The 27,626-nt window shown below is 46.4% G+C and overlaps 1 protein-coding gene and 1 long non-coding RNA gene across 3 annotated transcripts in view; one reads left to right on the forward strand and one right to left on the reverse strand.

The window, feature by feature from the left end:
- The window catches only part of LOC142751880 (uncharacterized), a 71,732-nt gene extending 48,072 nt beyond the window's left edge, over window positions 1–23,660 (reverse strand). Inside the window, exons 1-2 of the long non-coding RNA XR_012883012.1 lie at window positions 23,538–23,660; window positions 20,988–21,029 (exon numbers count right to left, since the gene is read on the reverse strand). This is a non-coding gene — a long non-coding RNA (uncharacterized LOC142751880). The remainder of the gene's footprint in view (window positions 1–20,987; window positions 21,030–23,537) is intronic.
- CCDC110 (coiled-coil domain containing 110) overlaps window positions 23,563–27,626 on the forward strand; it is a 59,358-nt gene continuing 55,294 nt past the window's right edge. Inside the window, exon 1 of one of the 2 annotated variants that reach the window (XM_075860173.1) lies at window positions 23,563–23,695. In XM_075860173.1, the coding sequence (XP_075716288.1) occupies window positions 23,671–23,695 (25 nt within the window). In that variant the 5' untranslated portion in view covers window positions 23,563–23,670. The remainder of the gene's footprint in view (window positions 23,696–27,626) is intronic. The other variant, XM_075860174.1, reaches the window with a different exon arrangement.

Genomic DNA, 27,626 nt, shown 5'->3' on the forward strand with positions numbered 1-27,626 from the left:
TATTCAATCTGCTCCAGGTTGTAGCCCCCACCCACTGCCTTGGTTTGTACTCTTCAAATAACAAGTAATCCTATACTGAAGTCACATCTATTGGTTACCATATCAAAGGAACGAATTGTCCAGTGCTGTAAAATGTTTGCATTTGGCCATTGGTTTGGGAAATTTGTACATTTCAAAGATGATCTTCTGTTCACACTTCCAATTGTGCAGCATTCTGCGCTATTCCATCCAGTAAAATAAATAAACACCTTACAGAAATGATGGACTCATTATAGGTCAACCTCCATAATCCGGTCAGTAAAGTGTCCACTGTATGGAAGATAACCCTGAAGTCTCTTATCTTCACTGTAGTAGATAACATGAACCCCTGCAACTAATGGTGTCCACTATTTATTGTCAACTCTCCCACCTTATCACTGGAAATACATTAAGGCTTAGTTCACACTGGGCGGATACGCTGCGTAAAAGCATGCAGCGTATCCGCCCTGTGCGCCAAAGGGAATTCCGGGCGAAAAACCGCACCAAACTGCGGTGCAGTTTTTTGCCCAGAATGTCCGCTGTGAAAAACTGCAGCACTTAACTGGCCTGCTAGTAGGACGTCTCATCCCAGGAGACTGCTGCAGCCTGTGATTGGCTGCAGTGGCGGTGACATGGGGTGAAGCATCATCCCAGGAGGCCGGCCCTCTGACGTCATTTACGTAAATACAATTGACATGCTGCAGAATAAAACTGCACCGCAGGTCAATTTTAACATACTTTTTATTACGTTTTTACTACACATACAAACATTTCACAATACATATGACATTAAATGTCCACTTCCTGTATTTATAGCAATTCATAGAGTTTATACAAATATTTTTTTTAAAAAGAAATAAGTAAAATAAATAAATATGTATATATTAATCTTTTACATTATTTTTTTCCGCCAGTTTAACCAGCCCGCCAATTTTTTATGCAAATCTTTTATATGGAATATATAATTCTTATTTAGAGTAGTTTCATAGCAATGGTATTAGTTCACTTCATTTATAACACTATGGATATCCGGCATGATTTTTGACTTAATTTGACAGAATTCTGTTAATAACCCATCTAAAAGAAGCTGAAATATTTTCAATAGCAAGGTCCAACAGTGACAACTCAGGTATAGGGCGAATCTTCTTTAGGGAAATGGAAGTCATCAAGGTAAAAACATCCCCCCAAAATTTTTCTATTTTCATGCATTTCCACCACATATGTCTTAAATCCCCTCTTTCCCTACAGCCACGGCAGCAAAGATCTGACTCCGATAAATAGATTCTCGCTAATTTAACAGGTGTTAGATACCAGCGTAGTTGTATTTTCCGAATAATCTCAATATGGTCAATACAGCTTGTATTTTTACATGCCCATTTCATTGCTTGATGCCAATTGTGTAATGAAAAAATGTTACCCAGATCCCTTTCCCAGCCTATCATATAGTTTAATTTCTTATTACTATATAATGATCGCAGCTCAGAATAGGTAATAGATAGGCCTCCTTTTAAATCGGCTGGTATAGCTATATATTTGTAAATCCTTTGAAGCCTTTGTTTCAAAGTGTCTATTTTTTTGATAAGTCCATAGTTAGCAACAAACCTAGTTACTTGGATATAGTGAAAGAAAACGATGCCGGGCAATTTATAGATAGTAGTAAGATCTTCAAATTATTTAAGTAGATTCTGGAAGTACAGATTCTCTAGTGTAAGGCCTTATTCACACGACAGTGATAAACGGTCGTTCTTTTAACAGCCGTCACACGGCCGTTTTCAAAACAATGATGTTGTAGAAGTGTCTTCACACAGGCATTTTTTTTAATGCCCATTATAATGTCTTATGTTTGCCTGTTTTAACGGCCTGACGGCCCCCATAGAAGTCAATGGATCAGTTTTTAACAGCTGTCAATACATGTAACAACCATTAAAAACGGATCTGTGACATGGGGATTGGCAAGAGAACTACTAGTTCCCTTGCTGGATATCGGCGGCGCGACGAGCATACTCACCGATGCAGCACCGACTACTTCTGTTGTGGTCGCTAGTCTCACGGGTACTGCGAAGTTGACGCAATGACGTAATCGCACCGCCTTCACAGATCCCGTAAGACTAGTGACCACAACAGAAGACAGCGCTGCATCGGTGAGTATGTGTCATTGCGTCACCGCAGATCCCGTGAAGACGAGAGGCCTTACCTGAAGAAGGCAGTGCTGCATCGGTGAGTATGTAGGACATTCATGTCGGCCTGTGTAGCATCATATACATTGGAGCTGTGTGGCATCTACAGGGTGCTGTGTGGCATCACATACAGGGGGTCTGTGTGGCATCATATACAGGGAGGCTGTGTGGCATCATATACAGGGAGGCTGTGTGGCATCATATACAGGAGGGCTGTGTGGCATCTACAGGGAGGTTGTGGCATCATATACAGGGGGTCTGTGTGGCATCATATACAGAGGGTCTGTGTGGCATATACAGGGAGGCTATGTGGCATATAATGGGAGGCTGTGTGGCATCACATACAGGAGGCTGTGTGGCATCATATACAGCGATACTCTGTGGCATCATATACAGGGGGGCTGTGTGGCATCATATACAGGGGGCTGTGTGGCATCATATACAGGGGGCTGTGTGGCATCATATACAGGGAGTCTGTAAATAGTGTCTAGGTGAACATGTGACCTTCTTTTGGATGTTTTCAGGGGGTTGGGACAAAAAAAGCCTGACCAATGAAATTTATCAGTTTTTTTAACGGCCATGAAAAACTGATGCAAAACAGATGTCAAAACGGCCATTAAAAACAGACAGACGGACTGGAAATGGATGAAAATTTAGAGACACACTGATGCAAAATGACCATGAAAAACTGACAGTTGATCAGTTTTTAATGGACATTTTTTTTCACGGTCGTGTGATTACAGACTTAGGCCTTATTCACACTACAGTGAAAAAAAAATGTCCATTAAAAACTGATCTACTGTCAGTTTTTCATGGCCATTTTGCATCAGTGTGTCTCTAAATTTTCATCCATTTCCAGTCCGTCAGTCCGTTTTTAATGGCCGTTTGACATCCATTTTGCATGTTTTTCATGGCCGTTAAAAAAACGGATGAATTTCATTGGTCAGGCTTTTTTTGTCCCAGCCCCCTGAAAACACCGAAAGGAAGGTCATATGTTCACCTAGACACTATTTACAGCCTCCCTGTATATGATGCCACACGCCTCCCTGTATATGATGCCACACGCCTCCCTGTATATGATGCAACACGCCTCCCTGTAGATGATGCCACACCAGCCTCCCTGTAGATGATGCCACTTCAGCCTCCCTGTAGATGATGCCACACCAGCCTCCCTGTAGATCATGCCACACCAGCCTCCCTGTAGATCATGCCACACAGCTGCCCTGTAGATCATGCCACACCCCTCACTGTATATGATGCCACACAGCCTCCCTGTATATGATGCCACACCAGCCTCCCTGTATATGATGCCACACCAGCCTCCCTGTAGATGCCACACCAGCCTCCCTGTAGATGCCACACCAGCCTGCCTATGCCACACCAGCCTCCCTGCAGATGCCACACCAGCCTGCCTGCAGATGCCACACCAGCCTCCCTGCAGATGCCACACCAGCCTGCAGATGCCACACCAGCCTGCCTGTAGATGCCACACTAGCCTGCCTGTAGATGCCACACCAGCCTGCCTGTAGATGCCACACCAGCCTGCCTGTAGATGCCACACCAGCCTCCCTGTAGATGCCACACCAGCCTCCCTGTAGATGCCACACCAGCCTCCCTGTAGATGCCACACCAGCCTCCTTGTAGATGCCAAACCAGCCTCCCTGTAGATGCCAAACCAGCCTGCCTGTAGATGCCACACCAGCCTCCCTGTAGATGCCACACCAGCCTGCCTGTAGATGCCACACCAGCCTGCCTGCAGATGCCACACCAGCCTCCCTGCAGATGCCACACCAGCCTGCCTGCAGATGCCACACCAGCCTGCCTGCAGATGCCACACCAGCCTCCCTGTAGATGCCACACCAGCCTGCCTGTAGATCGTGCCACACCACCAGCCTGCCTGTAGATCGTGCCACACCAGCCTCCCTGTAGATGCCACACCAGCCTCCCTGTAAATGCCACACCAGCCTGCCTGCCTATGCCACACCAGCCTGCCTGTAGATGCCACACCAGCCTGCCTGTAGATGCCACACCAGCCTCCCTGTAGATGCCACACCAGCCTGCCTGTAGATGCCACACCAGCCTGCCTATGCCACACCAGCCTGCCTGTAGATGCCACACCAGCCTGCCTGTAGATGCCACACCAGCCTGCCTGTAGATGCCACACCAGCCTCCCTGTAGATGCCACACCAGCCTCCCTGTAGATGCCACACCAGCCTCCCTGTAGATGCCACACCAGCCTGCCTATGCCACACCAGCCTCCCTGCAGATGCCACACCAGCCTGCCTGCAGATGCCACACCAGCCTCCCTGCATATGCCACACCAGCCTGCCTGTAGATGCCACACCAGCCTCCCTGCAGATGCCACACCAGCCTCCCTGTAGATGCCACACCAGCCTCCCTGTAGATGCCACACAGCTGCCTTGTAGATCATGCCACACCCCTCACTGTATATGATGCCACACAGCCTCCCTGTATATGATGCCACACCAGCCTCCCTGTATATGATGCCACACCAGCCTCCCTGTAGATGCCACACCAGCCTGCCTATGCCACACCAGCCTCCCTGCAGATGCCACACCAGCCTCCCTGCAGATGCCACACCAGCCTGCCTGCAGATGCCACACCAGCCTCCCTGCAGATGCCACACCAGCCTCCCTGCAGATGCCACACCAGCCTGCCTGCAGATGCCACACCAGCCTGCCTGTAGATGCCACACCAGCCTCCCTGTAGATGCCACACCAGCCTGCCTGTAGATGCCACACCAGCCTGCCTGTAGATGCCACACCAGCCTGCCTGTAGATGCCACACCAGCCTCCCTGTAGATGCCACACCAGCCTCCTTGTAGATGCCACACCAGCCTCCCTGTAGATGCCACACCAGCCTGCCTGTAGATCGTGCCACACCACCAGCCTGCCTGTAGATCGTGCCACACCAGCCTCCCTGTAAATGCCACACCAGCCTGCCTGTAGATGCCACACCAGCCTGCCTGTTGATGCCACACCAGCCTGCCTATGCCACACCAGCCTGACTGTAGATGCCACACCAGCCTGCCTGTAGATGCCACACCAGCCTCCCTATAGATGCCACACCAGCCTCCCTGTAGATGCCACACCAGCCTCCCTGTAGATGCCACACCAGCCTCCCTGTAGATGCCACACCAGCCTCCCTGTAGATGCCACACCAGCCTCCCTGTAGATGCCACACCAGCCTGCCTATGCCACACCAGCCTCCCTGCAGATGCCACACCAGCCTGCCTGCAGATGCCACACCAGCCTGCCTGCAGATGCCACACCAGCCTCCCTGCAGATGCCACACCAGCCTCCCTGCAGATGCCACACCAGCCTGCCTGCAGATGCCACACCAGCCTGCCTGCAGATGCCACACCAGCCTCCCTGCAGATGCCACACCAGCCTCCCTGTAGATGCCACACCAGCCTCCCTGTAGATGCCACACCAGCCTCCCTGTAGATGCCACACCAGCCTCCCTGTAGATCGTGCCACACCAGCCTGCCTGTAGATCGTGCCACACCAGCCTGCCTGTAGATCGTGCCACACCAGCCTGCCTGTAGATCGTGCCACACCAGCCTCCCTGTAGATGCCACACCAGCCTGCCTGTAGATGCCACACCAGCCTCCCTGTAGATGCCACACCAGCCTCCCTGTAGATGCCACACCAGCCTGCCTGTAGATGCCACACCAGCCTCCCTGTAGATGCTACACCAGCCTCCCTGTAGATGCCATACCAGCCTCCCTGCAGATGCCACACAGCTGCCCTGTAGATCATGCCACACCCCTCACTGTATATGATGCCACACAGCCTCCCTGTATATGATGCCACACCAGCCTCCCTGTATATGATGCCACACCAGCCTCCCTGTAGATGATGCCACACCAGCCTCCCTGTAGATGATGCCACACCAGCCTCCCTGTAGATGCCACACCAGCCTGCCTATGCCACACCAGCCTCCCTGCAGATGCCACACCAGCCTCCCTGCAGATGCCACACCAGCCTCCCTGTAGATGCTACACCAGCCTCCCTATAGATGCCACACCAGCCTCCCTGTAGATGCCACACCAGCCTCCCTGTAGATGCCACACCAGCCTCCCTGTAGATGCCACACCAGCCTGCCTATGCCACACCAGCCTCCCTGCAGATGCCACACCAGCCTCCCTGCACATGCCACACCAGCCTGCCTGCAGATGCCACACCAGCCTGCCTGTAGATGCCACACCAGCCTCCCTGCAGATGCCACACCAGCCTCCCTGTAGATGCCACACCAGCCTCCCTGTAGATGCCACACCAGCCTCCCTGTAGATGCCACACCAACCTCCCTGTAGATCGTGCCACACCAGCCTGCCTGTAGATCGTGCCACACCAGCCTGCCTGTAGATCGTGCCACACCAGCCTGCCTGTAGATCGTGCCACACCAGCCTGCCGATCGTGCCACACCAGCCTGCCTGTAGATCGTGCCACACCAGCCTCCCTGTAGATGCCACACCAGCCTGCCTGTAGATGCCACACCAGCCTCCCTGTAGATCATGCAACACAGCTGCCCTGTAGATCATGCCACACCCCTCACTGTATATGATGCCACACAGCCTCCCTGTATATGATGCCACACCAGCCTCCCTGTATATGCCACACCAGCCTCCCTGTAGATGCCACACCAGCCTGCCTATGCCACACCAGCCTGCCTATGCCACACCAGCCTGCCTATGCCACACCAGCCTGCCTATGCCACACCAGCCTCCCTGTAGATGCCACACCAGCCTGCCTATGCCACACCAGCCTCCCTGCAGATGCCACACCAGCCTGCCTGCAGATGCCACACCAGCCTCCCTGCAGATGCCACACCAGCCTCCCTGCAGACGCCACACCAGCCTGCCTGTAGATGCCACCAGCCTCCCTGCAGATGCCACACCAGCCTCCCTGTAGATGCCACACCAGCCTGCCTGCAGATGCCACACCAGCCTGCCTGTAGATCGTGCCACACCAGCCTCCCTGTAGATGCCACACCAGCCTGCCTGTAGATGCCACACCAGCCTCCCTGTAGATGCCACACCAGCCTCCCTGTAGATGCCACACCAGCCTGCCTGCAGATGCCACACCAGCCTCCCTGTAGATGCCACACCAGCCTCCCTGTACATGCCACACCAGCCTGCCTGTAGATGCCACACCAGCCTCCCTGTAGATGCCACACCAGCCTGCCGATGCCACACCAGCCTCCCTGTAGATGCCACATCAGCCTCCCTGTAGATGCCACACCAGGCTGCCTGTAGATCGTGCCACATACTCACGAGAGCAGCGCCGTCTCTCGTCTTCAGTTGTGGTCACTCGTCTGCACGGGATCTGGCAAGGCAGCGGGACGGGGCGATGACGTCATCGAGGCGCCTTCAAACCCGTGAAGACGAGTGACCACACCTGAAGAAGCGCCGCAAACGTGAGTATGCCAACGATAGCCAGCAAGGGAACTAGTAGTTCCCTTGCCAATCCCCATGTAACAGATCCGTTTTTAACGGTTGTTACATGTATTGACAGCCGTTAAACACGGATCCATTATTCACGGGCCGTTAAAAAAACGGCCGTGTGAATGCACCCATAGAATATCATTGTTCTGAAAACGGCCATGTGAAAGCCGTTAAAAGGACGACCATCACACGGCCGTTTTTCACTGTCGTGTGAACGAGACCTTACACCTATTGCACACGACCGAGTGCTTCTGTGTCCGTTTTTGATCCGATCCGAGTGTCCATTTTTTGTCATCCGTTTGTGTACGAGTTGCATCCGTTTGAGTTTGTGATCCGAGTATCCATTTTTTGCATCCGTTTTAGTCCGAGTACCATCCGTTTTTGTTCCATTTTTCATTTGTATTTAATAGTTTACTCATATCACATGGCACAGGAGAGACAGAAGTACATGCACTTACAGATTGTTTCACGTTGTTTTTTCCCCTCTGGACCATTCGCTTGGGAAAATCTCCTTGCAGACCACCTCCCACGCAGCATCTTTTTGATACCGATCGCGGTATACTTCAGAACGGCTGTCCCACAATACTGGCCGACCTTGTACCAGCGTGATTCATTTTTCCACCTCAAACAAGCGTGGCATGGCTATTTCAGCAAACTCGTGCAGCAATATCTCCAGGCCTTGTTCCACAATGCTTTGCAAGGCACTGGAGATATTTCCTGCTTTGACTTTTTTTTTTTTAAATATCTTTACTATATCATATCTCTTAAAAACTGATCAGTGAAAAACAGACGGCACACAGACAAGATCCGAGTGCCGTCCATTTTTTTCACTGACCCATAGACTTGAATGGAGACTCGGATAACTGAAAACTGACAATAGGACATGTTCTAAAAATAACGCAACAGACGAGTTAAAAAAAATCAAAGTGTACATGAGCCCCATTAAATGCATTGATTTTAGTGTATCCGAGTGCTGTCCGTTAAAAAAAACGGACAGAACTCTGAAACAAATATCAGTCGTGTGCATGAGCCCTAAGAGTTCCCCAACATGACCTAGTTCAAGCTTAACACAATACAGATCAGAATCATCACACCAGCTAAACCTTATGGGTTCTGAAATTGAAGCTGCTTGGTATAAGCTCAGGTCTGGGAGACCCATACCACCATTCTTGATTGCTTTATACAGCGTATTCTTTTCTATTCTTGGAGGTTTATTTCCCCAGATAAAATTAAAGTATCAAATTTTGAAGCCTATTAATTGATGTTTTGGAAAATGGGAGTGGAATGCATCTAAAATAAAATAAAATTTTATTAAATACATTTTTGCAATCCAAGAACAAGGGACTTTATTTAGGTTGCAGACCTACTTCTTGATATAATTGACCAATGCAATTGAATAGTACGTATCGCCGGAAGGGAGTGTGCGACCCGAATTCCAAGATAAGTGAAATATTCCTCCCCCAAATATACTTAAAGTTAGCCTTAATATCCCATTCAACTATTGGCGTAGGATTTATTACCAATAGATGGCATTTACGCTCATTGAATTTATAATACGAGACCAAGGAGAAGTAGTGATCCTGTAGTGATCTTACTCTATTTAAAAATGTTACTGGATTACTACACGAGATCATAATATCGTCCGCGTATATGCCGATTATGTATTTATTACAACCACATTGTATGCCGTCCATTCCCTTATTAGACCTAATCTCTTGGACTAGAGGCTCAACAAAGATGTTAAAAAATCAAAGGCGAAAGTGGACAGTGCTGTCCAGTGCCGTTTGTAATAGGGAATGTTTTAGAATTAAAACCGGCGTTAAATACTTTTGCTGTGGGCTGGGTATAGGGGGAAAGAACTGCATCTAAAAAAAAAAAGCCAGAGAAACCCTCTCCAAAGGAGCTTTCAGCTTTTGACCACAGGTAAATTTCTGAGCATTTTTTCCGCTCAGTATTTACGCAGCGTGTGGAGATTTTTTTTTGTCTCATCCACTTTGCTGCTACTGTATTTGCTGCGTATTTCCCGCAAATTCCGTTGCGGAAAATCCGCAGTATTTACGCAACGTGTGAACTGGCCCTTAAAGTGGTATTCGATTTTTTTACAACTTTTCATTATTCAGCGAAATTAAAAATCGACGTCATCTTGTTTATTAAGGATTAATCAATTACTTTTTCCCCGTTTTAAGCTGTATCTGCATCTTCAGGACACAGATACAGTTGTATCCAATTGTAGAGCAGGGGAACATAAGGTCCCTGCTCTACCATTCACTATGTATCGCTAGACGCGAGGCAGTGACATCATCATGCCTGTCTGCGCTGTGCCGCACAGACAAGAGGGATCTCCTCCACTCATTATTGAAACGGGGTTAGGGGAGTATGTATATTATTATTTTTATCAGGCACTATTGGGGGCAGCTGTGGGGGCATTATACAGCGTGGGGGCAGCTATTGGGGAGTTTATACTGTGGGGTGCATATATGGGGGCATTATACTGTGAGGGCAGCTATAGGGGCATTATACTGCGTGGAAGTCAGTTATAGCGGCATTATACCATGTAGAGGCAGCTATGGGGGCATTATAATGTGTGGAGGGCAGTTATGGGGGCATTATACTGTGTGGCAGGTCGATATGGGGGCACTGTACTGTGTCAAGGACAGTTATGGGGGCATTGTACTGTGTGGTAGCAGCTATGAGGGGCATTATACTGTGTGGGGGCAGCTATAGGGGCATTACACTCCGTGGAGGGCAGATATAGGGGCATTATACTGTGTGGGGGCAGTTATAGGGGCAATATGATGTGTAGGGCAGCTATGAGGCATTATAATGTGTGCGGGCAGCTATGGGGCATAATACTGTGGGGAGCACTATGGGGGCATTATACTGTGTGGGGGCAGTGTCAAGGGGGTATATTATATACAGTAGTATACAGCAGGCTCAGGGGATAAATATTAATTCAATGGCATAGCATTCAATAGGGAGGTGGTATGCAAAAGGGGTGTGATTTTGATTTAGATCATAATTACTCAGCCCTAATTCTAATATACATTTTTGTATCAATTCCTCACAGTTTTCTTGATTTGTCCTTGCGGTCATTGGTTTATTTGTAGGGGATAAAAATTCTGTCCATGGTCATGTGATGGATACACAGGTGCACGTCTCGTTACAAGACACTGCTCTGATAACTGTCCTGTAATTATAATAAGTCCTGCACCTGAGAGTCCATTACATAGCAGATGCCAGAGGTCGCACTACAAATTCTTCACAGGGTAAGGCCTCATTTACACGAGCGTGTGCGTTTTGCGCGCGCAAAAAACGCTGCGTTTTGCGCGCGCAAAAGGCACTTGGCAGCTCCGTGTGTCATCCGTGTATGATGCGCGGCTGCGTGATTTTCGCGCAGCCGCCATCATAGAGATGAGGCTAGTCGACGCCCGTCACTGTCCAAGGTGCTGAAAGAGCTAACTGATCGGCAGTAACTCTTTCAGCACCCTCGACAGTGAATGCCGAACACAATATACACCAACCTGTGAATAAAAAAAGACTTTCATACTTACCAAGAACTTCCTGCTTCCCCCAGTCCGGGCTCCCGGCCGTTGCCTTGGTGACGCGTCCCACTCTTGTCATCCGGCCCCACCTCCCAGGATGACGCCGCAGTCCATGAGACCGCTGCAGCCTGTGATTGGCTGCAGCCTGTGCTTGGCCTGTGATTGGCTGCAGCTGTCACTTGGACTTAACTGTCATCCCGGGAGGTCGGACCGGAGTTATCGGTAAGTCAGAACTTTTTTTTTTTTTTACAGGTTCATGGATTTTCGGAGCGGAAGTCACTGTCCATGGTGCTGAACCAGTTTAACGCTTTCAGCACCGTGGACAGTGACTGTCTCCTGACGTCGCGTACCCGAACATTTTTTACCGGTTTCGGTCAAAACGAGTTTGGCCGAACCCGGTGAAGTTCGGGGCGCTCATCTCGAATTTGACACTCCGTTTGGATGTTTGTAAACAGAAAAGCATGTGGTGCTTTTCTGTTTACATTCAGGAGTTTGACAGCTCTTGCGCGAATCACGCAGTTCGCACGGAAGTGCTTCCGTGCGGCATGCGTGGTTTTCACGCACCCATTGACTTCAATGGGTGCGTGAGTGCGCGAAAAACGCACGATTATAGAACATGTCGTGAGTTTTTTTCTGCGCACACGCGCTGAGCGCAATTCACGCATCGTCTAAACTGCCCCATTGACTAATATAGGTGCGTACGACATGCGTGCAAAGCACGCGCGTCGCACGCGCGTATAATACGTTCGTGTAAATGAGGCCTAAAACTCCACTTAGCGTTGTTAACTGGTTGCCGACACAGGACGAGAATGCTCGTCCTGAGCGGCGGGTACTTGGCGCATCAGGACGAGCATTCTCGTCCTGTGTGACAGCCAGTGTCCGCGCGCCACGATGAGCGGGGCAATGGCTGTAATAGACAGCAGCAGCTCCGCTCTATCGTCTGAGGGAAGAGAAACCTCTTCTCTCCACCATTAAGCCCATGAATGCCGCGATCAAAGCTGATCGCGGCATACAAAGCTAAAGTGAGAAATGGATCTCCCGTTTGTTCGCGTCACAGGAAATCCTTGTGATGCCATCAATGGCTATACCTGGTATGGGCAGACAGCCCAGGGTCCATTGAAGGACCATATTCCCTGTTGTTCGGACATACTGAGGTATGCCATAACTGCCTGTGTACAATAAGTACACAGGCTAATGTACTGGCATATAGATATATGCCAGTACATTAAAGTTCAAAAATCAAAAGTTATGTTAATAAAAAAAAAAAAGTTTTGTTAAAAAAAAAAAAATAATTGTAAAAAAAATACACAAATACACATTTTTTACAATAAATAAACTATTCAAAATATAAGTCCCATTTTTTCTACATTTTATTAAACGATAGTGTAAATGTACCAAAAAATTGTACCTACATAAAGTATAACTCGTCCCGCAAAAAAAACAAAGTCTCATACAGCTATGCCGGACAAAAAAATAAAAAAAGTTATGAGCGCTGGGATACAAAGAGGGAAATATAAAAAAATTGGCCGTGTCCATAAGAGGTTAAAGAGTATTTTAGCCAAGTAGTATAGAATTTGAAGTAATTTAATGTAATAGTACACAGGTATGTTATAATCAAAACACCCTATTTATGCAGGAAAGGATTGTTAGAACTTGTATCAATGTTTCCATGCATAAATAGTGTGTTTATTATATATTCCTATTTATCATGATGAACTAAATTAAAGGTGGTACAGGGACCCCTACGTATCAGATATTTATGTCACATACTAGACATATGCCAAAAATGCCTTTGGATGGGATACCCCTTTAACCACTTGTGGACTGCCCAAAGACTATAAACGGCCGGGCGGTCTACAATTAACTCTGCAGGGAACTTTTCACAACATCCTGCAGATTTATACTTTTTCTGCGCTGTAACGGCAATTAGCTCCGTGATACGGCCACCTCTAAACAGCAGACATCCCGGAGCTTTGCCCAGAGACCAAATCAGCGTGGTCTCTGGGCATGTGATCATTGTGAAAAACCTGTCACAATGATCACAATACTTTACCCGTCGGTGGCGCTTCCCCATCCTCATGGCACACCCCCACCCCTCGCAACATCTGTCACCTATCTATCTCATATATATTCAAACAAAAAGGTCAGCTGCACAGCCTCAATCGTCTGTGGGTGCAAGCCCGCCCAGGTCAGGGCTAAAGGAGCTGATGCAAGTAGATCCAAAAATCAGGCAGCACTCCGAGGTATAAGCAAAATAGTAATGGTGCTCCGGTACAGCCTTGGGTGCACGCTGTGCACCCTCCTATGCCGACCTTTTTTTGGGTTGGTGGGAGGAGACACAGGTGTACCCATCCACACAATATCAGCACTATGTGGCCAAATGGTATAGTTATATCGACGATATACTTATTTTTTGAACAGGTACCAAAGACGAATGCAAGCAATATATAGCAGAACTGAACAGAAATCCCTGGAGTATACATCTTACTGCGAAAATATCACGAGAAGTTGTTGATTTCCTCGATCTAAAAATCATGAAGGAGGGCACCAATGTTAAAACTACTCTTTTTCAGAAGGATACCTCTACTAACCGCCTCCTACACTACCAGAGTTTTCATCCGCCACATCTAAAGAACGGCATACCAGTGGGACAATTCCTCAGAATTAGAAGAAATTGTAGTGAAGAACAAGATTTCAGGGCTCATGTGAAGGATCTAAGCAGTAGATTCAAGGTAAGAAGATATCCCCAAAAGACCATCTCTAAAGCCTTTCAGAGAGCCATCAATAGTAACAGATCCGATATCCTCAAACCCAAACACCGTATTCAGAACAGCAGGATGCGTGTTACTACTACGTTCAACAATCAATGGAAAGATGTTGCTCAGATTTTACATAAAAATTGGAACATCTTGCTATGTGAGCCAAAATTAGTTCCGCACATTGCCGACAGACCCCTCCTCATAGCTAAAAGGGCCCGCAATATTGGAGACAGAATCATGAGAAGTAATTTTTCCAGACCTAAGACGCACCTGGGAGTGGGGTCCAAATTCAAGGGTTCATACACCTGTGGTGACTGTAACATGTGTCAGTTTGTAGACCCCACGGATGTATTTATAGATCGCATTGACCAACAGAAATATCAAATAAAATCATATATCAACTGCAGGAGTAAGAACGTCATTTATGCACTTACCTGTTCTTGCCCCAAAGTTTATGTAGGACAAACAAGCCAGGAACTACGCAAAAGAGTGCAGCAGCATATGTCAAATATCACCTTGGCTAACCGAAATTTCAAACAGAACAAAATCTTGACTTCAGTCGCCTCATACTTTCTACAAAGTCACAGAGGTAAGATCTCTAACCTAAAAGTTGTGGGTCTGGAACAAATATTTTATGCATACATTTCTGTATGTAATCAATTACATTCTCCCAATATAGATTTCCATTTAATGTATATTTTTCTTTTGGTTACTTGCCTTCTGTCTATTAGCCATGTCATTACGCTTGCCTCTTCCTTTCTCTTACACGAGACGCCTTGCCTCTATATAGCATTTTATACACATGCATCTACGTTTCAATAGTTCGTTGCGATATCTTCAATTTATTTGCATTATAGTGTATTGTATGAATGAGGTATGCATGGTATGCCTGAGTATGAATTTGAATTTTTATACACAATATATATCTATATTTTTATTTAGATATGTTTATTTTCATTTATAGCACTTGTACATTTATTTTTATATTTAATTTTTACATTTAGATTCACATTATTTATATGTATATTTATTCAGTAATTTTATCTCACCATAATCTTTATTTTTCACCCCTTTTAATTTCATACTGACAGTTATTGAATTTTATCTCTATCTTCTTTATTTATAATAAAACGTGCCAATTTTATTCCCACCTTTTATGCACAAGGTATTATCATCACCTATTATCAATAGCATCCATGCTTTTCATAACATACACACTATCACATACATTCATTTTCCTCAGTACCAATGCATCTATTTATAATTTGACCTGCGTCTCCCGGCGCCCGTCTAACTGCGCATGTGCGAGGAGCCGCGCTTGGTGTCGGCCCCGACACGTGCGCACTGAGTACGGTCGCCGTGTTATTGGTTCTCTCCCCTGTCTGTCGCTCTGGGCATGCGTGTGGTATGTGATCACACGGCCCTGGTGCATGCGCATCGTGTACGGGCAGTGCGGAGACTACAATCAGCACTGGGCATGTGCGGAGTCCCGCGTCATATAACATGGCGCCAGTCTCCTGCGCATGGCGCACGGACAGTGGTCCGTTTACTCCATTGTTTTTTTCAATAGGCAGTGATAAGGAAGTGTTAAGTGTGTGCGCGCTCCTCCCCCCTTCCTTCCTCCTAGCACACAGCTTACAATAATTATAATTAAAACGCTACCCTATATAATACTCACTTCACTACTTCAGTACCCCTGAGGAAGCCACGTTGTGGCGATACGTGTGGGTCGCTTTATACCTCCATAACCCCTCTGTTTGGACACATCACTACGCCTTCAGGACTCATTTATTCACATGGTCTGATGCAATATTCTGTTGATCTGTGTCCTTATCTTTGTCATCATTACGTGAGGGTTATTGGAGGTAGGTTCTTTTCTGGGGGAGTTAGTATTGGGCTGCTTATCAGGGCAGTATCTCCCTGTTGAACCAGTTATAGCAGCCATCTGCTTTTTTAAAATGTTTTTATCGTGTTTGTGGAGTATTTTTTGTTAATAAATTTATACGCTTTATTATATATTCTTTGTGTCTATAGACTTTTTGCCATATAAATACCCGTGCGTGTTCTTTGTCTTCATCCACTGTAGTTTTTAAGGGTATGTGGCAACATTTATGCGGTGCCCGCTTGTGCATTTTTTTCAATACAAAATCATAATATATATATATATATATATATATATATATATATATATATATAAAAAAAAAATATATATATATATATATATATATATATATATAAAATTATATCTCCCACTGGTAATATTCATGTACAAAGATGAAAAATGAAAAAGTAATAAATGAAGGGCATCTTATTGATATCTTGCATAGGTCCAACAGTTTTTATAGGTGCAATCTGCAATGTAGAATTGTATCCTACATATCAGGATAATTCACACCATCTATGTCCACTAGAATAAAATAGGAAGAGAAGACACAAGTTAAAATCAAAACATCATATTACAATAATGCTTTATCCAATTAAGGAATGCCACAGATCCGTACTAATAATCAGAGAAAGGAGGCATAGCCATGTGATTCATTTAATCCATTAGGCCTTATTCACACAAAAAACGCAGCGTTTTGCGCGCATTGCACTTCCGTGTGACATCCGTGTATGGTGCGTGTCTGCGTGATTTTCGCGCATATGGCATCGTTATGACACTGTTTTTATGTTTCAAATCAGTAATGAAGGAGGTGCTTTTATTTTTGCCTTCATTTCTTAAACTTTTGCACGAATCATGCACAGCACACGGAAGTGCATCCGTGTGCCACGCGTGATTTTCACGCACCCATTGACTTCAATGGATGTGTGATGCGCGAAAACCGCTCAAGTATAGGACATGTCGTGAGCTTTATGCAGAGGACACACGCTGCGTGAAAATCACGGAGTGTCTGAACCGTCCCATTGAGTTACATAGGTCCGTGCGACGCTCGTGATTTTCACACGCGTATCATGGACTTGAACTACGCTCGTGTGAATAAGGCCTTAGGCTGCATAGTCCCCAGTGTCCATATCCATTTGCTCTCAAATCAACAATTTTTTCATTAAATCCCCCCCGCTCATATTAATTTCTATGTGATCTATTCCTCTCACATTAAGCAATCTAGAGTTGCAGTTGTGGTACAGCTTAAAGTGACGAGGAATAGTTTTCAATTTCTCTACTTTATCCACATCGTGGATTTCTCTTGCAGACTCAATGTCACGTACATGCTCCCGGACGCAAACCCGAAGTTTGCATGTAGTTAACCCTACATAAATTTTATAGCAGGGGCATAATGCGTAATAGATCACACCACGTGTGGCACATGTGATGTGCCATAAAATTTGTAATGTTTTATCCCTTTTAGAATTTGTACAAAATAGATAGATAGATAGATATGAGATAGAGATGATGGATAGATAGACATGAGATAGAGATAAGAGAGATATGTGATACATGATAGATAGATATGTCACAATCTGTGGGTATGTGGACCCACTGGGCCATACCGCAGTAGCGGGATACCAGCTGGCCAATAGAGTACCAGTCAATATATAAATAGTCCAAGCACAAGAGTACCTGTAGTGGTTCAGACAGTAGCAATGGGTAGGCACAGATGGGACCTTGACCGCAGACACCAGGCGTGGTGTAACACAGCAGGCGGAACCGGTGGCACAACTCGACTCCCAAGAGGTATAAAGCACAGGAACAAATAGCACGGGATATAGGGTACAGGTAGAAGGGCACGGGAAAAGGATAACACTAAGGGACCATTTGCAAGACTAACTTAGAAAAACACAACAACACTCAGGCAATGAGCAAAGGGGCAGGGCCCTTCTTATAGTCCAGGGTGATCATGGGCTAATTACTGATAATTCCCATGTGCGCACGCTGGCCCTTAAAGGCCAGGCACATGCGTGCGCACCCTACGGGAGACAGCGGACCGGAGCGTAAGTGAGCGCTGGCGTTCACAGATCCATGGCTGCAGGTGTCGGGGAGTGAGTAACCCCGACGGTCCGCAGCCATGGATGCTCCTAGATAGATAGAGAGATATGAGATAGGTAGATAGAGAGATAGATAGATAGCACACAAGAAAATGGCGATAGCACAGTGCGAAAATGTTTCTCTCATCTCCGCCGTTAAAGCGGGGCTGCGGCTGTGTAATAAAGCCAATGCCCCGCTCCTGACAAGTGCGCGTGCGGAAAGCATGAGGGGATGCGGCAGGCGCTGCACTAATGAGCGCAGGCACTGAAGACAGAACATGGGGGTGTTTTGCAGTGTGCCTGCCATGTTCTGTCTTCAGTGCCGCTGCTCATTAGTGCAGCGCTGGTCGCATCACCTCATGCTGACCACGCTCACTTGTCAGGACTCAGGAGCGGGGCAATGACTATCACACAGCCGCAGCTCCGCCCTCATACATTCATGTGTTACAATGCTAAGCTGTGCGGCGGCACAGCTTAGTATCGAAATACATGAAATAACGGTATCAAACCGTTTGAGGGTGCACGGCATCTAAACAGTATCGAAGTTTCGATGCATCGTGCATCCCTAAAAGCCAGTTTGCGCACCATTCATTGTAAGCTCCGCCTTGCGCCCAGTGTGTAAGAAATGCACACACATTTAGTATCGCTGAAGTCGGCAGAAGTTGCCAAATATGTATTGAGGTGTTTTTACCCAGTAACATGCACCAGATGTCAGAAAACATCACCTAAATTCATATATTCACTTTTTTTTTTATTTCCCTATAACATTTTTTAAAAAGTTAAATATATCTATTATTTTTATTATACAAAGTTAGTCTTCCTTTCCCTATAAAAACACATTCCCACACTGGTCCCTCAGGAGATTTTTAAAATATTTATTATACTTGCAAAGATAAAAATTAAATTGCAGAAACAAAAAGTGTACAACAAGCGGCAACCCTGGGTCATTCCTCCCACCTTGTATGAGCGGGATTGTCCTCTGTACCTTAGACACTTTACTTATCTGATTATAGGGGTGGTCAGTCACCGGGAGATGTTCACTTCCTTGCTGCTACACATGGTGTTAAAGCCATAGATACATTATACACATATGTAAAAGTTCAGGTTAGGCTTCGTTCACATCTATGTTGGGGTCCCGTTTTGACGTTTAGTCTGAGCTTTCCGTCAGAACAAAACCCTGAACAGTCACAAACTGACACGAAAGGAAACCAGAGTTTTCAGTTTCCATCACCATTGATTTCAATGGTGACAGATCTGGTGCCCATGGTTTCCGTTTGTCTCTGTTGTGCACCGGACCAGCAGTTTTGCCGGAGGCAATAGCGTGGTCGACTACACTATTGTTTTTGCAGTTCGTGTCAGTTTGTGTCTGGTCAGGGTCCCGTTCTGACGGAAAGCTCAGACGAAACGTCAGAACGGGACCCCAACGCAGATGTTAACAGAGCCGTAGTCACACAATATGAATAGAAAGTGTATACGATATTCAGTATACAATGCTGCCCTCTTGTGATCACTGCAGGAACTGTAGCAAATGTTCATCTTGGAGACACATTTATTACTTAGTAGGTGGGAATTATATGGAAGTAGGGTTGAGGTCCCAGCAGAGTCAACACAGTATATGGCTGCCTTTAGCACCTGTATTTTGTGAAGGAATGGCAGGTGAGCAGGCGGTGTATTGGTGAAGACCACTACTTCTTCCCAGAAAGGTCTCTATAGAACATATAGCCCGCTTTGGCACTGCAGCGATATATCAAAATTTGAATCCAAAATTGCAGGGCATTTTAAAGGGAACCTGTCATCCACATTATTCTGCCCCCACTGAGGACAGCATAATGTATTGGCAGACATGCTGATTTCAGCGGTCCGTCACTTACGGGCTAATGTGAACCCTTTGATAAAACATATATTCAGAGCCCCGGCAACGTCACCATAGATAAGTCTGGCGTATTTATGAGGGGCTGCTAGCTCTGCCTGCTCTCTGCTGATTGTCAGATGTTTCACTATTCCTGTCAATCAGTGGAGAGTGGGCGTAGCTACCGGAAAGTGGGCAGAGGTAGTAACAGCTCATAAATATGGTCTCTGACATGAAGTGCTGCCCGCACCATGCCGTAAATGTATAGCGCAGGGATGAGATGCCATCAGCAGCAGGTTTCAGCTGGGACTGGAGATAATTCAATACCAACTGCGACGTCTAAGTGGTTAGAAAGAGTGTGGTTACGCCCCATCAGCACCCCATAGTGGGAAAAAAAAGTTTAATCATTCTATCCACAGTGTGAGCAATAAATGTTTGATAGGTGCAGGTGCCACCTCTGGAAACCACACCTTTATCCAGAACTGGGGTCCCCTAACCTGACTGGAGAGGTGGCATTCGACCAGCGCATCCAAGCAGGGAATGAATAGAAAGGTAGGCGCGTGCTTGGCTGCTTCTGTAACTCTTATAGAAATGAACAGAGAACTATGCACATGTGCGGCCACATCTCCATTCATTCTCCGGCTGGATGCGGTGGCCTCCCCAATAAGCAACACAGGGTCGGGGACCTGTGGATACACCATAAATGTCTATGGTGGGAAGAAGCCTCTAAGCCATTTCCAAAATGCAGGAAGATAGCCATAAACTTCTTACGTTGCTCCCCTTAAAGGGAATGTATCGCTAGAAATTATTATATCTTTTTTTCAGTTAAACAGTTAGTATATATGTGATTAAACATTGTTTTAATTTTTTTTCATTTTTTCACAAGTCAGGAAATATTATAAATTAGATTCTAATTTATAACATTTCCATTTGCTGGTCACTAGAGGGAGCAATTCCCAAAATTGCAGCATTGGCATGTGGTAAAGCAACCACATTGCTTTATGCTGCAAAATTGGAGAAGACACACTCGCTCTAGTGTGCTCAAACAATCCCCCCTCCCTTATCCTGGCTAGTGCCAGGAGAAGGAGGGGGTTGAATCTTCAAACCTCCGACACGGTGTGCCGCCATTTTTTGAGCGAATGCACAGTGTAGGAGGATTAGATGCAGTGGTAATCACACAGTATAACACGAACATACACAAACATAACTTACCTGCTCCTGCCGCCGCCGCTGTCCCTGCCGCTCTCTCCGCTCCTAGAAAAAAGTACAACACAAATAAATACAATTTATTTTAATAACATACTAAAAGCAATAAAAATATAAAAAATAAATTTTTCCGTGACACCTTCCCTTTAAAACGGTGCATACTATATGCTAATTACTCATTAGAGAGTCATGGGGCGGTGCCGCTATGCTGAAAAGTCACATAGTCCTGCCTCCTAACCCACCTTTCCATGTTTGAGTGACATCTCCCTGGCTGATACAAATTTCTCGGATGCGCCATTACCTTGTGGCACTCTACACCATGGGGGGGGGGGGCTGTGTGGCACTATATACAAAGGGGGAACTGTGTGGCACTATACACAAGGGGGAGCTGTGTGGCACTATACACAAGGGGGAGCTGTGTGGCACTATACACAAGGGGGAGGGCTGTGGCTTTATCGCAATCTACAGGGGTCTGTGTGTGGCACTTTCTACTAAAGGGGGGGCTGTGCTGCACTTTCTACTAAGGGGGGGCTGTGTGGCACTATATACAGTGGGAGCTGTATGGCGATATCTACAGGGAGGCTGTATCACACTATCTACAATGGGGAAGTGGGGGAGCTATCTACAAATGGGGTGTGACACTGTCTACAGGGGGGCTGTATGGCACATTCTACAGGGGGCACTATTTATAAGGGGGGCCGCTTGTGGCACCCGGGGGGGGGGGCAGTCAAGAGTTTTCTATGGGGTCCAGTCTTTCCTAGTTGCGCCCCTGCATACTTCCCTCCCCTGACACTGCCTTAGCAACTCGTCGCTGCTCCCCAGCGGTGTACGGCCAGTCTCCTGTGATAACGTTTTGTCCCATGTGTCCACTGCAGCCAAACGTCATCCCAGGAGGCCGGCTACACAGAGACCTGCTGGGACGCATGGCTACAGGGGAAGGGAGTATAGTCATTTTTTCTTAACCCCTTAATGACCAAGCCATTTTTTACGTTTTTCCATCGTCTCATTCCAAGAGCTATAACCTTTTTATTTTTGCGTCGACATAGCTGTATAAGGTCTTGTTTTTTGCGGGACAAGTTGTAATTTTTAATAGCACCATTTTGGGGTACATAGAATTTATTGATTAACTTTTATTAACTTTTTTTTGGGGAGGGGGAATAGAAAAAAACAGCAATTTCGCCACACTTTTTTGCGCCATAAATTTACGCCGTTTACCGTGTGGTATAAATAACACAATAACTTTATTCAGCGGGTTGTTACGATTGCAACGATGCCAAATTTGTATCGTTTTTGTATGTTTTATTACTTCTACAGTTAAAACACTTTTTTTTCAAAATTATTTGATTTTGTGTCTCCATATTTGAAGAGCTGTAACGTTTTTATTTTTTCGCCGATGCAGTTGTGCGAGGGCTTTTTTTTTACGGGACGACTTGTAGTTTTTATCGGTACCATTTTGGAGTAGATGCGACTTTTTCATCACTTTTTTTTTTAAGGCTGGATTCAAAGAAAACAGCAATTTTTTTTCCGACGTTTACCGTGCGGGTTAAACAATGTAATAGCTTTATAGTCGGGGTTGTTACGGACGCGGCCATACCAAATATGCGCAACTTTACTTTATTTTGTTTGTTAATAATAAAGCAGTTTCTAAGGGCGGAAAAGTGGGGTTAATTATTTTATTTTTTTTAACTTTTTATTAAACTTTTTTTTTACTTTTTCACTTGTCCCACTAGGGGACTTCACTATGCGATTATCCGATCGCATTTATAATACACTGCAATACATCTGTATTGCAGTGTATTATGCCTGTCCGTGTAAAACGGACAGGCATCTGCTAGGACATGCCACAGGCATGATCTAGACGTAAAAAGTCCATTGCATCAGAATAAGGCCCGTTAGTGACCGACGTAGAAACACTATGGGCCGGTCACTAACGGGTTAAGTGGAAATATCTATATTTTTATCTCAACTTGCGATCTTTACTGTGAAAATGCAGTTACTCCGCAGCAAAAAAAATGCAACGTTCGACATTTGACGCAGACGGTCAGTTGCACACCAAACTCAATGAGGAAAATCTAGAATAAATACGCAACCATTCTGCGGTATAAATTGAGATGCTTTCAAAAATCCGTACCGCAGGTCGATTTCTGCACGGATATTTTTCGAAGTGTGGATGACATTTTTTTAAATCTCATCTACTTTGATGCTGCTGTAATATGCTTTGTATGTCCGTTCCTGCCTGCTGATCCGGATGGAAAATCTGTAGTAATTCCTCTACATGTGAACATCGCCGCAGTATGGAGTCATATCGCCCGCTTGCATTGGTGTACAGGTGGAGATATTCTCCACTAGAGGCAGTGAGCCCTTACTCAAAACGTTGTGAGTAGAAGAAATGTACAACGCCACCACCTATGTGCGTTCCCTTGCAGCGGTCACACCTTGTTTATATGTACTGAGCACCTGTACATTCTATATAATGTCAACATACCTCTCCTATAGTCACAGGGCTGAGCTCATTGTAATTTAATGGTGAGAACAGTAAAGCAATGAGCTTATTACCTCATTTACTTGTATACCGTCCGTACATGCACAGCAGCGGCGCCTCGCTCTCTACCTTCAGGCAGCGCGCGGACATCGCACACTTTGTGGCTAGTGAAAGAGGGAGGAGCCGTTAGCGCAGTACCGGCTAAACATGGCGGAGCTGCCCTATGACGCAGGTATCGCCGTGTAGTTACAGAAGGACGATGTTCACACCATGTTATCATTAGCGTCTCCTCAGTTCACACTGCTACTTCTTCTCCTACCCCAGGGATAATGTGCTCGTCGTGACTGATCGATATGTTGTTCATTATTCACAGAACCATCACCACGTAGAATTATACGATGCATACCTCCCAACTTTTCAGTTTTGTAAAGAGGGACAATGGAAGCAGCGCGTATAGCAAATTTTTATCCTGTTAGGCCACATTTCTAACCCCACCCATTCAGCCAACACAGTATAATGTTTCCACAGACACCCCCTACACAGTACAATGCTTCCACAGAACCCCCTACACAGTATAATGCTTCCACAGAACCCCCTACACAGTACAATGCTTCCACAGAACCCCCTACACAGTACAATGCTTCCACAGAACCCCCTACACAGTACAATGCTTCCACAGAACCCCCTACACAGTATAATACTTCCACAGAACCCCCTACACAGTACAATGCTTCCACAGAACCCCCTACACAGTACAATGCTTCCACAGAACCCCCTACACAGTACAATTCTTCCACAGAACCCCCTACACAGTACAATGCTTCCACAGAACCCCCTACACAGTATAATGCTTCCACAGACCCCCTACACAGTACAATTCTTCCACAGAACCCCCTACACAGTACAATGCGTCCACAGAACCCCCTACACAGTATAATGCTTCCACAGAACCCCCTACACAGTATAATGCTTCCACAGACCCCCTACACAGTACAATTCTTCCACAGAACCCCCTACACAGTACAATGCGTCCACAGAACCCCCTACACAGTATAATGCTTCCACAGAACCCCCTACACAGTATAATGCTTCCACAGAACCCCCTACACAGTACAATTCTTCCACAGAACCCCCTACACAGTACAATGCTTCCACAGAACCCCCTACACAGTACAATGCTTCCACAGAACCCCCTACACAGTATAATGCTTCCACAGAACCCCCTACACAGTACAATTCTTCCACAGAACCCCCTACACAGTACAATGCTTCCACAGAACCCCCTACACAGTACAATTCTTCCACAGAACCCCCTACACAGTACAATGCTTCCACAGAACCCCCTACACAGTACAATTCTTCCACAGAACCCCCTACACAGTACAATGCTTCCACAGAACCCCCTACACAGTATAATGCTTCCACAGACCCCCTACACAGTACAATTCTTCCACAGAACCCCCTACACAGTACAATGCGTCCACAGAACCCCCTACACAGTATAATGCTTCCACAGAACCCCCTACACAGTATAATGCTTCCACAGAACCCCCTACACAGTACAATTCTTCCACAGAACCCCCTACACAGTACAATGCTTCCACAGAACCCCCTACACAGTACAATGCTTCCACAGAACCCCCTACACAGTATAATGCTTCCACAGAACCCCCTACACAGTATAATGCTTCCACAGAACCCCCTACACAGTACAATGCTTCCACAAAACCCCCTACACAGTACAATTCTTCCACAGAACCCCCTACACAGTACAATGCTTCCACAGAACCCCCTACACAGTACAATTCTTCCACAGAACCCCCTACACAGTACAATGCTTCCACAGAACCCCCTACACAGTATAATGCTTCCACAGACCCCCTACACAGTACAATTCTTCCACAGAACCCCCTACACAGTACAATGCGTCCACAGAACCCCCTACACAGTATAATGCTTCCACAGAACCCCCTACACAGTATAATGCTTCCACAGAACCCCCTACACAGTACAATTCTTCCACAGAACCCCCTACACAGTACAATGCTTCCACAGAACCCCCTACACAGTACAATGCTTCCACAGAACCCCCTACACAGTATAATGCTTCCACAGAACCCCCTACACAGTATAATGCTTCCACAGAACCCCCTACACAGTACAATGCTTCCACAGAACCCCCTACACAGTATAATGCTTCCACAGAACCCCCTACTCATTATAATGCTTCCACAGAACCCCCTATACAGTACAATGCTTCCACAGAACCCCCTACACAGTATAATGCTTCCACAGACCCCCCTACACAGTACAATGTTTCCCCAGACCCCCTACACAGTACAATGCTTCCACAGACCCCCCTACAAAGTACAATGCTTCCACAGACCCCCCCCCCTTACACAGTATAATGCTTCCACAGAACCCCCTACACAGTATAATGCTTCCACAGAACCCCCTACACAGTACAATGCTTCCACAGAACCCCCTACACAGTATAATGCTTCCACAGAACCCCCTACACAGTATAATACTTCCACAGAACCCCCTACACAGTATAATGCTTCCACAGACCCCCCTACACAGTACAATGCTTCCACAGAACCCCCTACACAGTATAATGCTTCCACAGAACCCCCTACACAGTACAATTCTTCCACAGAACCCCCTACACAGTACAATGCTTACACAGAACCCCCTACACAGTATAATGCTTCCACAGAACCCCCTACACAGTATAATACTTCCACAGAACCCCCTACACAGTACAATTCTTCCACAGAACCCCCTACACAGTACAATGCTTCCACAGAACCCCCTACACAGTATAATGCTTCCACAGAACCCCCTACACAGTACAATGCTTCCACAGAACCCCCTACACAGTACAATTCTTCCACAGAACCCCCTACACAGTACAATGCTTCCACAGAACCCCCTACACAGTATAATGCTTCCACAGACCCCCTACACAGTACAATTCTTCCACAGAACCCCCTACACAGTACAATGCTTCCACAGAACCCCCTACACAGTATAATGCTTCCACAGAACCCCCTACACAGTATAATGCTTCCACAGAACCCCCTACACAGTACAATTCTTCCACAGAACCCCCTACACAGTACAATGCTTCCACAGAACCCCCTACACAGTATAATGCGTCCACAGAACCCCCTACACAGTACAATGCTTCCACAGAACCCCCTACACAGTATAATGCTTCCACAGAACCCCCTACTCATTATAATGCTTCCACAGAACCCCCTATACAGTACAATGCTTCCACAGAACCCCCTACACAGTATAATGCTTCCACAGACCCCCCTACACAGTACAATGTTTCCCCAGACCCCCTACACAGTACAATGCTTCCACAGACCCCCCTACAAAGTACAATGCTTCCACAGACCCCCCCCCCCTACACAGTATAATGCTTCCACAGAACCCCCTACACAGTATAATGCTTCCACAGAACCCCCTACACAGTACAATGCTTCCACAGAACCCCCTACACAGTATAATGCTTCCACAGAACCCCCTACACAGTATAATACTTCCACAGAACCCCCTACACAGTATAATGCTTCCACAGACCCCCCTACACAGTACAGTGCTTCCACAGAACCCCCTACACAGTATAATGCTTCCACAGAACCCCCTACACAGTACAATGCTTCCACAGAACCCCCTACACAGTATAATGCTTCCACAGAACCCCCTACACAGTACAATGCTTCCACAGAACCCCCTACACAGTACAATTCTTCCACAGAACCCCCTACACAGTACAATGCTTCCACAGAACCCCCTACACAGTATAATGCTTCCACAGACCCCCTACACAGTACAATTCTTCCACAGAACCCCCTACACAGTATAATGCTTCCACAGAACCCCCTACACAGTATAATGCTTCCACAGAACCCCCTACACAGTACAATTCTTCCACAGAACCCCCTACACAGTACAATGCTTCCACAGAACCCCCTACACAGTACAATGCTTCCACAGAACCCCCTACACAGTATAATGCTTCCACAGAACCCCCTACACAGTACAATGCTTCCACAGAACCCCCTACACAGTATAATGCTTCCACAGAACCCCCTACACAGTATAATGCTTCCACAGAACCCCCTACTCATTATAATGCTTCCACAGAA

This window comes from Rhinoderma darwinii, chromosome 1 (assembly GCF_050947455.1).
Source record: "Rhinoderma darwinii isolate aRhiDar2 chromosome 1, aRhiDar2.hap1, whole genome shotgun sequence".
Classification (NCBI taxonomy): Eukaryota; Metazoa; Chordata; class Amphibia; order Anura; family Rhinodermatidae; genus Rhinoderma; species Rhinoderma darwinii.